General features: G+C 43.8%; 1 protein-coding gene across 3 annotated transcripts in view; it reads right to left on the reverse strand.

The window, feature by feature from the left end:
* Positions 1-14887, reverse strand: part of brinp1 (bone morphogenetic protein/retinoic acid inducible neural-specific 1) — a 391976-nt gene that overhangs the window by 112807 nt on the left and 264282 nt on the right. For all 3 annotated transcript variants that reach the window (XM_080211786.1, XM_080211788.1, XM_080211787.1), the window contains exon 3: positions 10829-11019. In XM_080211786.1, the coding sequence (XP_080067912.1) occupies positions 10829-11019 (191 nt within the window). The remainder of the gene's footprint in view (positions 1-10828; positions 11020-14887) is intronic.

The raw sequence follows: 14887 nt of genomic DNA on the forward strand, positions 1-14887 counted from the left end.
CACACTATATCTTTAAGAAATGGAAATAAAGTGCAAAACTCCCTTTATTTCACTAATATGTAACAGAACATGACGTAAACTGTCCCTTGTAAGACTTTGCACATGAAAATTCTGGCAGAGAATTAGGTGGTCATTACGTGGAGAGTCAATAAATGACAGCCACACATGCACACCTGGACATCTGCCCACACTTAGCTGAATGTTACCACGAGTAACACTCTGTTCAACACCAGTCCCTTGGATCCCTGTCCTGGCAAACACCACAACTCCACCCATCTGTCAATTTGCAACAACCAACAATATGATACAAGACGTCCATAACCTTCCACTTCATGCTGATCTGTTCAGCTCACTCATCAAGAAAGCCGATTTGAAAACACTCTCCCACAGGGACCCCCATGCAAATTCCACCGAGACAAATGAATGGGAATCAGTGGACATGTCAAACAAGTGTTTGGTCTCAAACCCAACACAACAGTAGGCTGATTTCAACCTTCCCAGGAAAGAGTTGAGCATCCTCAACAGGGTCAGGACTGGTCATGGTCCCTGCTTGGCCAAGCTCCAGAGATGGGGCATTAGTTCCAGCCCTACTATGTGCCTGTGGCAGAGAGCAAACTATGCACCATATCAAAGAAAACAGTTTAATCCACAGACTCAGTGGAGGTCCATCCACACTTAGTGGGCCACTGAAGAGTTAGTCATGAATTGCCTCAAATGGGCAGTGAATAGCCAACAGCAGGGCTGAACACTTGCACTCTCTACTTCTCCTTTGACGCCATGGCAACACCTAGGAAAATGTTCAAAGGCAAAGATTTTATCATCGCCAGTTATTACTCCTTTTGATAGTTTGATGCTAGTTGAGTTCATTTTGTCATATTCATTCGTGGGACATGGATATCATTGGCTGAGCAGCATTTATTGCCCATCCCTAGTTGCACTTGAACTGAGTGGCTTGCTAGGCCATTTCAGGGGTAAATTGAGAGTCAACCACATTGCTGTGGCTCTGGAGTCACATGTAGGCCAGACCAGGTAAGGATGAAGGATTTCCTTCCCTTAAAGACATTACTGAACCAGATGGGATTTTCCAACAGTCAACAATGGTTTCATGGTCATCAGCAGATTCTTAATTCCAGATTTTTTTTTACTGAATTTGAATTTGATTATCTGCTGTGGCAGGATTCGAACCAACGTTAAAGTAAAGCTTACTTATTAGTCACAAGTATGCTTACATTAACACTGCAATGAAGTTACTGCAAAAGTCCCCTAGTCGCAGCACTTTGGCGCCTGTTCGTGTCAATGCATCTAACCAACACATCTTTCAGACTGTGGGAGGAAACCGAAGCACCTGGAGGAAACCCACGCAGACACAGGGAGAACGTGCAAACTCCACACAGGTTGTGACCCAAGCCGGGAATCGAACCTGGGTTCCTGGCGCAGTGAGGCAGCAGTGTAATCACTGTGCCACCCATCAGGGTCCCCAGAATATTAGCTGACTTTCAGGATTAATCGTCTAGCGACATTACCAGTAGGCCATCGCAAATAATATCAACAAGGCCATGGCAAAGGTAGTCATTACTTCCTTCACTAAGGGGAATCTCTGTGACACGTGACATCTGAGGTATTATGGTATCAGACAACAGTCCTCAGTTTGCGAACAAGCTATTCTACGACTTTGCATAGGAATATGGCTTCATGCTTATAACTATTTCACCCAGGTACCCTCTGTCAAATTAAAAGGCTGAAAGAGGACTTCAAAAAAAATCAACAAATTGATGAAAAAAACCAAAAAGATTAACATAGCCCTTCTTAATTATGGAAATCCACTGCTAAATCAGAACTATTGAGGGGAAGGTAGCTGCGAACACAACTCCTAGCTCAGTAAGAAACGCTACAACCTAACATTACCTCAGATGATTGAGAGAGAGTCAGGAAGCATGTGCAGCAACAATCAAGCTCAAAATGTCAACTTCAGGTGTAAAGGACAAGACTTGAAAAGTCTTGGTGGGTGGGTTTCCTCCGGGTGCTCCAGTTTCCTCCCACACTCCAAAGATGTGCCAGTTTGATGGACTCCCTGGGTAGATCCTTAAACAGCAACTTCCAAACCTACGACCACTTCCATCCAGAAGGACGAGGGCAGCAGATACAAGGGAACACCTGTAAGTTCCCCTCCAAGGCACTTACCCTCCTGACTTGAAAATATGTCACCATTCCTTCGCAGTCGCTGGGTCAAAATCCTGGAATTCCCTACCTTACGGCATTGTGTATCAACCCCCAGAACATAGACTGCAGCGGTTCAAGAAGGCAGGTCACCACCACCTTCTCAAGGGCAACTAGAAATGGGCAATAAATGCTGGCCCAGCCAGCGACACCCATGTGCCATGAACGAATAAAAAATATACGTGGCGTTATGGGGATAGGGCCTGGGTGCAATTGTTGTTGGTACAAACTCAATGGGCTGAAATGATCTCCTTCTGAACTGTCGGCATTTGGTTCTATGATACATTGGTCACTGAAGGGAGTATTTTCTCTATTTAATAATGTTAGCTAAGGCATCAAGCAAAGCATGAATTAGCTCTGTCGGACTTTCCAATCACACTGATTTTCATCAACGTGAGAGAACATGCACTCTAACTTGTCACACAATTTTATCATTGAAAACGGTCCATAAATAAAGTTGATAAAATGTAATGACTACAGAGAAAACTGATTTCAGCGCTGAATTCTAATGGCAATGATCCATGAATTATTCGAGTTCTACGCTAAGATGATTATCTCTCCCACCCACTTCTCTGCATACAATAATTTTCTGTCAGTAGCACCGATGAACAAAGGGAATTTAAATCTTTCTGTTTCATGAACGTAATGGTAGGAATCATTTTTCAGTATGTTTCTCCGCACATCTCTTTGTTTCTAATTACAGATGCAGCAGGTAATGGAGCACAGTGTCAAATAAAGTTAGTGCAGCTATCATGATGTTAATTTTTGCTCCGTATGATTACCATTCTGCAATTCTTGTCATTGTGCTTCCTTCAACACTGGCTCTGTTGCGATACATTATCAAAATAAGTTATTTGACACCTTCCCCAATGATGGGTAAATAAATGGAATTGAACCACAACAATCAGAAGGCTATAGACTGTATTTCTGATCTTCAGTGAATTAGCTGAATGAGTCAAACAAACGTGAGATGGGGGTCAAGAAACAGTGGCCAGATTTTTTTTTGGTTATTTGTTTTTACTTATTCTTGGCCGACACAGTGATTAGTACTGCTGCCTCACAGCACCACAGACGCAGGTTCGATTCCTGGCTTGGGTCACTGTCTGTGCGAGTCTGCACGCTCTCCCTGTGGGTTTCCTCTGGGTGCTCCGGTTTCCTCCCACAGTCCGAAAGTGCTGGTTAGATGCACTGGCTTTGCCGAATTGTCCTTCAGTGTAACCCAAACAGATGTCGGAGTGTGGAGACTGGGGGTTTTCACAGTAACTTACTTGCAGTGTCAGTGTAAGCCTACTTGTCACACTAATAAATAAACTTTTCCTGTTTTTTGGTGATGAAGATGCTATAGATGCACCTCCTGAAACCAACTGAGCAGGGAGGCGTTGGCACAGTGGTATTGTCGTTGGGCGGCACAGTAGCACGGTGGTTGGCACTGCTGCTTCACAGCTCCAGGGTCCTGGGTTCGATTCCCGGCTCGGGTCACTGTCTGTGCGGAGTTTGCAAATTCTCCTCGTGTCTGCATGGGTTTCCTCCGGGTACTCCGGTTTCCTCCCATAGTCCAAAGATGTGCGGGTTAGGTTGATTGGCCATGCTAAGAAATTGCCCCTTAATGTCCAGGGATTCGAGGGATTAGTGGGTATAATATGTAGGGATATGGGGTAAGGGCCTGGGTGGGATTGTGTTCGGTGCAGACTTGATGGGCCGAAGGGCCTCTTTCTGCACTGTAGGGTTCTACGATTCTATGACTAGTAGTCCAGCAACCCAGGGTAATGCTCAAGCTTGAATCCCAGCACAGCAGATGGTGGAATTCAGTCAAACAACTGGAATTATGAAGTCTATTAATGACCATGAAATCATTGTTGTAAAAACCCAACTAATGTTCCTTCAGGAAGGAAACCTGCTGTTCTTATCTCTGGCCTACATGTGACTTCAGAGCCACAGCAATCTGGTTGATTCTTAACTGCCCTTTGAAATTGCCAAGCAAGTCACTCAGTTGTAGCCAACTACTACAAAGAAAACAATAAGGAATGGATGAGACTTGGATTTGGTGTTTTAATAAAGCAATGTTGTACCGGAGGATTGGCCTTGGCGAGGCTATTACAAATACTGAACCGGGCAGATTTCCTGATGTCATAAATCATACCTTGGCATTCTCAACACATCTAAAATAATATTCCCTAGCATTTTCCTTTTGGCATATTTACATATTTGGTGATCACATTCCAAGCGTATGACAGCAAGCAGTTTAGAAACAAGAATCTGTTTGCTCTGTGATGAGTGAAACAGAGTCTGAATGTGCACAACACCTTTAGTTCAAACCCTGCCACATTAAGCATGCTGGGGACATGCCGGCATTGGACTGGGGTAAACACAGTAAGAAGTCTCACAACACCAGGTTAAAGTCCAACAGTTTTATTTGGTAGCAAAAGCCAGTAGCTCTGAAAGCTAGTGACTTTTGCGACCAAATAAACCTGTTGGACTTTGACCTGGTGTTGTGAGACTTCTTACTACATTAAGCATGCATCAGATTAAAATAGAGATTAGGCTGAAGGAACTGTTACAGACTCCAGCGCTGCAGTGAAACAGTAACTTGCGTTTTTTTTGGAACAGAGGTCAACTGTGATTGCAGTCACCATTGAGAAAGATATATTTCTCATGAAAAAAGGGGTAAGGGGATATGGGGGAACAGGTGGGGAGGTGGATTTGAGACCAGGGAGAGATCAGCCTTGGTCTGATTGAATGGCAGAAGGGCTGAATTGCTTACTTTTGCTCCTAATTCCTATGTTCCGATTGGTGTCAAACAACAGAAATAGCACAAAGCAGAAAATGCTAGAAAATCTTAGCAGATCTGACAACATCTGAGAGAATAGAGCCAATGTTTTGAGTCTGGATGACCTTTTGTTAGAGCTCTGATGAAGGGTCATCTCGACTCGAAATGTTGGCGTTATTCTCTCCCCAACAGAAATGGCACAATCAACGTACCTGTCATGCCAATAATAGTCATTATGTGTCATCTCGCTACTTTTCTCTTGTGTGCAATGTAATTTTGCAAGTATCAACAACAGCACACAACTTTGTACAAACCCCTGAAGGAGGCGATGGCCAACTGGTATTTTCACTAGACTGTTAATCTAGAAACTCAGCGACTGTTCTGGGGACTTAGGCTAGAATCCCACCACAGCAGATGGTGGAATTTGGATTCAATAAAAAAATTCTGGAATTAACAATCGACTGATGACCATGAAACCATTGTCGTAAAACAATCATCTGGGTTCACTAATGTTCTTCAGGGAAGGAAATCTGGCATCCTTACCCGGTCTGGCCTTCATGTGACTCCAGAACCACAGCGATGTGGTTGACTCTCAGCTTCCCCCAGGCAATTAGGGATGGGCAATAAATAGTGGCCAGCCGATGATGCCCATCTCCCATGAATGAATAAAAAAAAATTGCAGAAGATCTTGTAACACTTGCACGATGTGTAAAGTTTAACAGACAACTTTCCATATTTAACTTTCTCACATGCATTGCAGGTATTCAAATCTTAAACAAAGCAGCAGATGTACAAATGTTACCCACGCTGTTCTTTCACTTCTAAGTTTAGGCTCTTCAGTCATACATTGTCTTATTGCAAGAAATGAAACACCAATTTGCCGAAGGTGGAATCACTGCTCATTCATGCAAGCAGAATATTTTTAAGATTTATGATCAGATAATTATAGTTCGAATGAAGGGTGATTGCCAAAACAGCTGCTGGATTTGCACTGTGGTGAAATATTAAATATAGTTTTTTTTTAAGGTGTTTGAGGAAAGAGTCAGACATGGGATGACACCAATTTGATTTATGCTACAATTTATGAAGATCCTTGATGCACCAATTAGGGCAGTGGAAACATATTATGGGTGGGATTTTATGGTCTCGCTCAAGTAAAACCAGAGATTCCTGCCCGAGGTCAACGGACATTTCCATGGTCCGCTCTTCCCCCGCTCCAATTCCATGGTGGGGTGAGGCAGTAGAATTCCAGGGATACTCAATAATAACTTCTAAAAGGAAACTGGATAACACTAAAATGGGAAAACAGTTCAGGGAAAAGGGAGTAATTGTAGAACAGAGAACATAGAACATTACAGTATAGTGACAAGGCCCTCGATGTTGCGCCGACCTGTGAAACCAATCTAAAGCCCATCTAACTTACACTATTCAAATATCATCCAAATGTTTATCCAATGACCATTTAAATGCCCTCAATTGTAATGCACTTCCCAAGAGCTGGTATGAGCACGATGGACTGAATGGCCTCTTTTTGTGCTGTAGTATCCTATGGTTCATTTTTTAAAAATGTTTATCAGGGAGAATCTCGCTGTTGAGGAATGAAGCAATCTCCAAATGTTGTACCCAGAGCACAAATTATCAAGCAAACATAAGAATGATCAGGTATAGGCCAGGATTTTCCTGTAACACCGTGACGGGACTCGTGTAAGAATCAATGGCTAGCCGGAAGTCCAGTGACTTTCAGTGGGACTGCGAAATCCCAGAGGTGGGCAGGATCAGATAATTCCATCCGTAGTCAACCTGACTCCTCTCTGTCCTCAGAATAATATCGCAAGTCATTCACCCTTAAAACCTATTGGAGTGTGACTGATGCTTAGGGTTGAATAGTGAGTAGTCTTACTCATGTACCCAGGTGAACAGTGACTCAGCTCACGGATCTGTTCCAACTTGGGAGAGTTGATGCGATGGATTTGAACCCTGATCTGAGTGAATTAGTAGCTGAAGAGTTCACTGCACTGTATGGACTTCTAGTCACGACACACAGAATAGAGTCTTCCTCAGGAAATAACACTCTCACGGTGCTTTAAATCATGACAGTTGTTCCTGCTACAACAATAGCCAGCCAATCATAGCCTCATGACCATTAGTCATCTCCCTTAAAGCTATTGCCATTCCAATGGGACAGTGGGCTGACATGATAGCACAGTGGTTCGCACTGCTGCCTCACAGTGCCAGGGACCCAGGTTCAATTCTGGCTTCAGCTGACTGTGTGAAGTCAGCACCTTTTCCCTGTGTCTGCGTGGATTTTCTCCGGGCGCTCCGGTTTCCTCCTACATTCCGAAGATGTGCAAGTTAGGTTGACTGACCACATTAAGTTGTTCCTTAGTGTCAGGGAATGAGCAGGGTAAACAGGCGGGGTTATGGGGATAGATCCTGAATGGGACTGTTGTCAGTGCAGGCTTAGTGGGCTGAATGGCCTCCTTCTGCACTGTATCGATTCTAATGATTTGAATCCAGGTTCTTGGAAAGGAATTTTAATCCAACTAGTTTTATTCAATTCTAACTTTAAAGGAATTTTAATTCACAGTGAACGCTGGAAAAATAACATTTTTAGTATTCAATGTTATACCTTCACTGAAATGGAGGATACTTGCAGAACACGAAATAACTTGCACTCAACGTTGAAATATTCTGGTTTAAATAGCCTTTAGATGCAAGCACAGATTTGGGTGGCACAGCGGTTAGCACTGCTGCCTCAGCACCAGCAACCCTGGTTCAATTCCGGCATCGGGGTCACTGTCTGCGTAGAGTTTGCATGTTCTCACCGTGTCTGCGTGGGTTTCCTCCAGGTGCTCTGGTTTCCTCCCACACTCCAAAAATGTGCGGTTTCGGTTGGTTGGCCATGATAAATTGCCCCTTAGCAGGATAAATGCGCGGGGTTACGGGGATAGGGCCTGGATGGGATTGTTGTACGTGTAGGCTCGATGGGCTGAATGGCTCCCTTCTGCACTGTGGGGATTCTATGGGATTCCATGCTTTTCACGTTTTCTGAAGGGCCAATCACCTAATTCTGGGTCCAGGCTCGATCAGCAGGCGGTCTGACTCAAGTCATTGTGTTTTAAGTCTGGGAGCGCAAAGCAATCAGCAGTGATTCCTGTAGGTGTACCTGACTGCAATGCTGCTCAAGTTACACATCAACCCTTTGAAGTTTATTTGTGAGTATCACAAGCAGGCTTACATTAACACTGCAATGAAGTTATTGGAGAACTGTTTGAGAGGTAAGATTGAGAACTGCTACACTGCCAGCCCATTTGAACTGAAGTCAATGCTGAGACCAATAAAAACCTCATAGATTCACTGAAGCTATTTTTGAGATATGAAATCCATGTCAAGTTATAGTTTATTTTGTTTATTTTTATTTCTATACACAACTGAAGGGGGTAACATGTTACTGTCAGATCATCTCTTCTATTCGACTAACTGCTCTTTCATTATTCACCTGCTGTCACTGATGTTGTTTCTTTAATAAAATGTTGCTGTCAGGCGATACAGACAAATTGCCTTTTTTAATAGCCATCAGAGGTCTAAGCTTAATGAACATAATAACAGACGTGTCAAAATGTCAGCTGTAGCTGTTCTCTTTGCAAAAAAGAAAAACAAAATAAGGCAAGTGTCTCTGGCTGCTTTACTCTGCATTCATCCTGGAGGAGCTTCTCCAGCTACCTTCTCTTAACACTTCTTTCCTCTTGTCCTTCACTGCTAGAGGGGTGGAGTTTAAAAACAGTGAGGTTATATTGCAGCTGGTGAGACCACACCTGGAGTACTGTGTACAGTTTTGGTCTCCTTCCTTGAGAAAGGATGTACTGGCACTGGAGGGGGCACAGAGGAGATTCACTAGGTTGATTCCAGAGTTGAGAGGGTTGGTTTATAAGGAGGGACTGGATAGACTGGGACTGTACACATTGGAATTCAGAAGAATGAGGGGAGATCTTATCGAAACATACAAGATTATGAAAAGAATAGGTAAGATAGAAGCAGGGAGGTCTTTTCCACTGGCGGGTGAAACTAGAACCAGGGGGCATAAGGGGAAGCAGATTTAGGGCTGAGTTGAGGAGGAACTTCTTCAACCAAAGGGTTGTGAATCTGTGGAATTCCCTGCCCAGTGAAGCATTTGAGGCTACCTCATTGAATGTTTTTAAGGAAAGAATAGAAAAATTTTTGAACAGTAAAGGAATTAAGGGTTATGGTGGTGAGTGGACAGCTAAGTGGAGCTGAGTCCACAAAATGATCAGCCATGATCTTATTGAATTATAGAATCCCTACAGTACAGAAGGAGATCATTCCGCCCATCAAGCCTGTACCGATCACAACCCCACCCAGGCCCTATTCCCGTATCCCCACACATTTTACCCAGCTAATTCCCCTGACACTAGGGTCAACTTAGCAAGGCCAGTCCACGTAACCAGCACATCTTTGGCGGAGCAGGTTCAAGGGGCTAGGTGGCCTACTCTTGCTCCTAGTTCTTACGTTCAAGGACTCTTCCTCAATGTTGTCACCAACGCTCTCTCGGTATTTCCCTTTAATTGCTTGCCATCCACCACATCATTCAGAATCTCCCTCCCACATTAGTTGCTCTTATTTCGAATTTGTATAAAGATTGAATATACTCAAAGAAACACAAAATGTAATCATGAAATTGTTGTGCTGGAACAATTCACCAGGACAAGATAGAACTAATGCGCCAACAAAATCCATGCACCCCATGGAAGCAGGTATCCACGCAAAATGCTTCCTTTTTTCAATTCGGGAAACACATCCAGGAATAACAGTAATAATGTTCTTCTAAATATCACACAGCCATGTCAGAACAGTATCTTATATTCATTCTTGTGATATGGTCATCAAATAGGAACTTGGTAGTACAGAACTTGAATATTGCTGGAAAAGAGACATGCACCGGAATTCTACTGCCTCGCCTGCCATGGATTCAGAGCGGACAAGGGGCGGACAACAGAAATGTCCGTAGACCTCAGGCGGGAATTTCCGGTCTCACTTGAGCTAGGCCGCGAAATCTCGTCTATGCTGTCAAAGCTTTATAATTGTATTCATCAGGACGAATGTAGGAATGCCTAATTTCAAAGGTAGCAACAATTTATACTGCATGAAAAAAGGGTGCTGATAGTTTGGCAAGTCTACTCTGACTGTTTGCTAGAAGTTCCACATATTCAGGCAAAAGGAACATGTCCAGATATTGCACCTTCTGCGAATTCAGCAAAAATATCAGGAACAGTAGTTCCCGTGTGCATTCTCCGTGGAGATGCCTCAACTAATTTGGCATTTTTCTATCTGTCCTGAAGAACGTTCTGGAGATATGGGCCAGAACTTTACCGCCTCACCGGCCTGAGAGTCGGGGCGGGCGAGGGTCTCAGGACGGCATTCTCCATTGGCCTCGGATGGGCGAGGCGGTAACATTCTGGCATCGGTAATCATTAGCAAGATCTAGACTAATTTTCCATCACTAACTACCCTTGGCAAGGTGGCAGTGAACCTTCTTCTTAAACCGCATCAGTCTGCGAGGTGAAGGTAATCTTATAGTGCTGTTAGGCAGAGAGTATCAAGATTTCAACTGAGCAATAATGACGAAATGCAAGTGCATGTCAGGATGGTGTATGGTTCAGAGAAACACTCAAGCCCAACACATAAATTCAAAATGATAGGTTTTACGCTAAGCTCCATTCAGTGTATCAATGCAATGCCCTCAATTTAACACAGCTTCCAAAATGACGGGATTCTCTATCATTAAACAGCATTTGATTGGTGCTGTTCAGAACTGCAGAATCTTACCTCCGAGTACTGCAGATGAGAGCACATGTGTTCCGTATTTTCGGATGATGGTGTCAATCACCTGCTGGGTTGAGGGTCTCCTCCCAAGCAAGCGTATGCTTCTCTGGAATTCTGGCATTAGTGGGATAGGGTTCCGGATTAAGTCCCTCCTTTCGACTGCGGTATTCCTCACCTTCCAACGTGCAAATTCTCTGCAATGACAACATCAGAGTGGTCAAAACAAATAACGTGAGTAAAGGCAGTGATGAAAACATGATGATGTAGAAGGTCGAGACAGTCCAGGTCAAGCAAACATTTTCAGTCAGGCTGTTTGGGTAAAGTCTAAATTATGGCTCTTTCTCCACCACCCGCCCACCATCAGCTAACCCATCACCATACCTTCATGTTGGAGATTGCTGTCTTGTCTTGCGGGTTCCAACTCACAGATCATGGGTAGAAACTTGTGACTTCCCACATGGCATATTTGGTGGCAGGGGGTATTTAATCAGGCAGGAAGTTGTTAGTTGGGAACTCTTCTCCACCCCAATTAAATCTGCGGTGGGAATGACCCGCATAGCTTTCCCAATCTGCTCCCAATTGAGGGAGAGCCTTAAGTGGGATCAACAAGTCCAATCAGGCCCTATCCTCGTAACCCCATGCATTTATCCTAGCTAGTCCCCCTGGCACCAAGGGGCAATTTAGCATGACCAATCAACCAAACTCGCATGTCTTTGGACTGTGGGAAGAAACTGGAGCACGTGGAGGAAACCCACGCAGACACGGGGAGGATGTGCCAACACCATGCAGACAATGAACCAAGCTGGAAATCAAACCTGGGATCCCTGGTGCTGTGAGGCAGCAGTGCTAACCAGTCTGCTGCCCATAAACTTGTGTGGCTTGCCTATAGGAGTGCAAGGTTGGGGAGGTGGTCTCTTGTTATAATCTATCCAGTGCTTGACTGAGGGGCGTTGCACGGGAAATTGGGGAAGGGATCAGCTTCCCCAAGGGATCAGCCAGGCCCTTCCACCCCTCCTCCGTGACCTATCCTCTGCGATCACTCATCTGTAGCCTGGCGTTCAGTGACAGTCCTTGGCCTTGGGTGGATGTCATCCCAGTATCAGCCATCACCTCCACGGTGGCGCTGGGGTTCAGTAGAGGTGCTGGGCTGTGATTTCACGGCAGCACCTGGGGACTGGGACTCCCAATCCCAAGGTCCATGATCTTAGGGATCCAGCTTGCTGCTGGCCTGTCAGATGCCGAAGTCAGACAATATGTGGCGGAACCTCTCAGACTGTGCCTGAGGCTTCCCACTGCCTCCATAAGATTTCGGTACATCTCCTTTACGTCATAACCACAACGGTACCATGTGGCATGTCACATGGTCAAATGCAGTACTTTGGTTGTGTGGACTCCTGGCAGGGCTCATAGTGATGGGTGTGCACACTCTATCTGCCCTTGTTAGAAGTCTCACAACACCAGGTTAAAGTCCAACAGGTTTATTTGGTAGCAAAAGCCACTACCTTTCGAAGCACTTGCTGCCCCTTCATCAGGTATGCCGCAGTCTCCACATCATGATTATGTGCCCTTACATAGACAGTAGTCACACTCTGGCACTTGTTTTAAACTATTTTGTTAACTCTACCTCTAAATAGGTTACAAAGGAGGAATGTTGCTGTTGAGCACATTGTGTTCAACCTTCTCAAAAGAAAGAGTGTATCTGATATCAGTGATACCTCACCACTCTACAAAACTCATACAAACATTCATTGTAGCCCATTACATGTATGCTATTCACTCCTTTTACACCTCTGACCTTCAATCTTTATTGATGGCCTGCCTGGCTGTAGGATTTGAATGGAATGTGCAGTTATCTTATTTTCTGGTTTCTATTAGCAGCGGATAGTGAAGAGGCAAACAGTCAGACCATCAACAACCTGTCCTGATCTCTCCACATCAATGCTCCAGTTAAGAAAGCACACCAACACATGAGGCGAAGGAAATGTGGCATATCTGCTATGACTCACACCAATCTTTACAGACGCACCATAGAAAGCATCCTTTCTGGATGCATCACAGCTTGGTACTGCTCCTGCTCTGTCCAAGATCGCAAGAAACTATAAAGAATTGTGAATGTAATCCAGTCCACCACGCAAACCAGCTTCCCACCCGATGACTCTATCTATACTCCCCGCTGCCTGGGAAAAGCAGCTAGTTTAATCAAGGACCCCACACACCTCAGAAATACTCTCTTCCACCTTCTTCCATCGGGACAAAGATACAAAAGTCTGAGAATTCATACCAACTGACTCAAGAACAGCTTCTTCCCTGCTGCCATCTGAATGGACCTATCATATATTAAGCTGATTTTTCTCTACACCCTAGCTATGACTGTAACACTATATTCTGAACTTTTTCCTTTCCTCCTCCCCTATGTACTCTATCAATGATATGTTTTGTCTGTATATTGCAGAAGAGGCAATACTTTTTACTGTATCCCAATACATGCAACAATAATAAATCAAATTAAACTGAATTTTAATTTGCTCATCATCTATCTGTAAACAAGGTGTTTAATTTTTTGTTTGTGAGGCCAATTTTAAATTGACTCACAGTGAACTCATTTTCTTGTGAAATCAGAAGTATTGTTAATTCTGTAATGATCATAGGTAATGTTGTAGTGGATGAATTGGATCCCAGAATTAAACTTTGACAGATCATAAATGTATTTATCTTTGGAAAGTGGGAGGGTAAGCTACCTCACAAATTCACAGGAGTCTTTTGCTAAATTTTCAATACAAAGAATAAAACATTGATTAAACAAGAGAAATGAACTATATTACACCAGAAAGATCTCAATGCAAAAATGATTCAGGTATTTACCACTCCCTCATCCCAATTAGATTTTTTACAGACACAGACAAATTCGGAAAGTTAAAAAAAAGTTACCATATCTATCTTATGCTCTAATTTTCAGAGTATGTACACAGTGCATGTGAACCAACTGGTAAACCCACTCAGGCACAGGCTGAATGTACAAACTCCAAACAGACAGTCACCCATTTGAACTAGGGTCCCTGGTGCTACAAGGCAGCAGTGCCAACCACTGAGTCACCATGCTGCCCCTGTGTACCAGTTCCCAGCCTAAAGCTGTAAACAAAGATTTGTGTATATTCACAGGGCCGATTCCGAGCCTGAACGTTTGAAAGACACCAACCATGTATGTGTGGCCTTTTACTGGCCAACTCTTGCACAGTTGTCCCAAGGCCCGCAGTTCCCAAACTCCTAATTAAAGTAATATTTTTCTCCTGAGTTTCATGACAATTTATACATTCAAACTGGGGGCATTGTCATTATAACTACATACACACGAACGCATGCACATGCACACACATGCAGACACTCACAGTAGGCAAATAGAAAAGAAAATAATTTTATATCTAGGAATAACTTAAAAAAAAGAAAAGAAACAAAGCAATGGATATTAATTCTCATGAATGTAAGAGTCCAGAATGTCAAGAGTCTAATGAGGGTTCCCACTTGGTAGGAATGCAATTTCAGGTGAGTTCAGCTAGTTAAAAGCAGGAGTTACTGAATCCCTTCAAAGTGGCAATAGCACAGTAAGATGAGGTTGGAAGAGAGTTACAAGAAACACTCTGCAGTTGATGTTAGGACTTTTCCAGAGAACCAGGCTTTGTGGACGATAAAACTTCAAGTAGGTTTTGTTATCAGCTTGGAGTCTGGCTTTGGGGTGTTGACAGACTGATTGTTAACAACAGACACATGACCACGGAATGTAACATTAAAACCTCCCACAGGCCAAAGGGGTTTAGGTCATGTGGTGGTGTTGTCCATTGGTGAGTCTGTTTCAGGTTCAATCAGTTTCTCTGTTGATGGTCAAAATCCATTGTTCACCTTAGGAGATTGTGGTGGCTATTAAATACCCTGCAGGTATAACACATTTCAAAGGCTCGCTCTTTCTTATGAGTTCAGGTTGGGGAGACAGACCACAGGCTGGCTGTTCCTTTGTTCACTGATTGATGTGGACCCAGACAAAGGTGTGAAATTCCACAATTCCATGGG

This window comes from Carcharhinus amblyrhynchos, chromosome 25 (genome assembly GCF_965287045.1).
Source record: "Carcharhinus amblyrhynchos chromosome 25, sCarAmb.v2.hapA, whole genome shotgun sequence".
Classification (NCBI taxonomy): domain Eukaryota; kingdom Metazoa; phylum Chordata; class Chondrichthyes; order Carcharhiniformes; family Carcharhinidae; genus Carcharhinus; species Carcharhinus amblyrhynchos.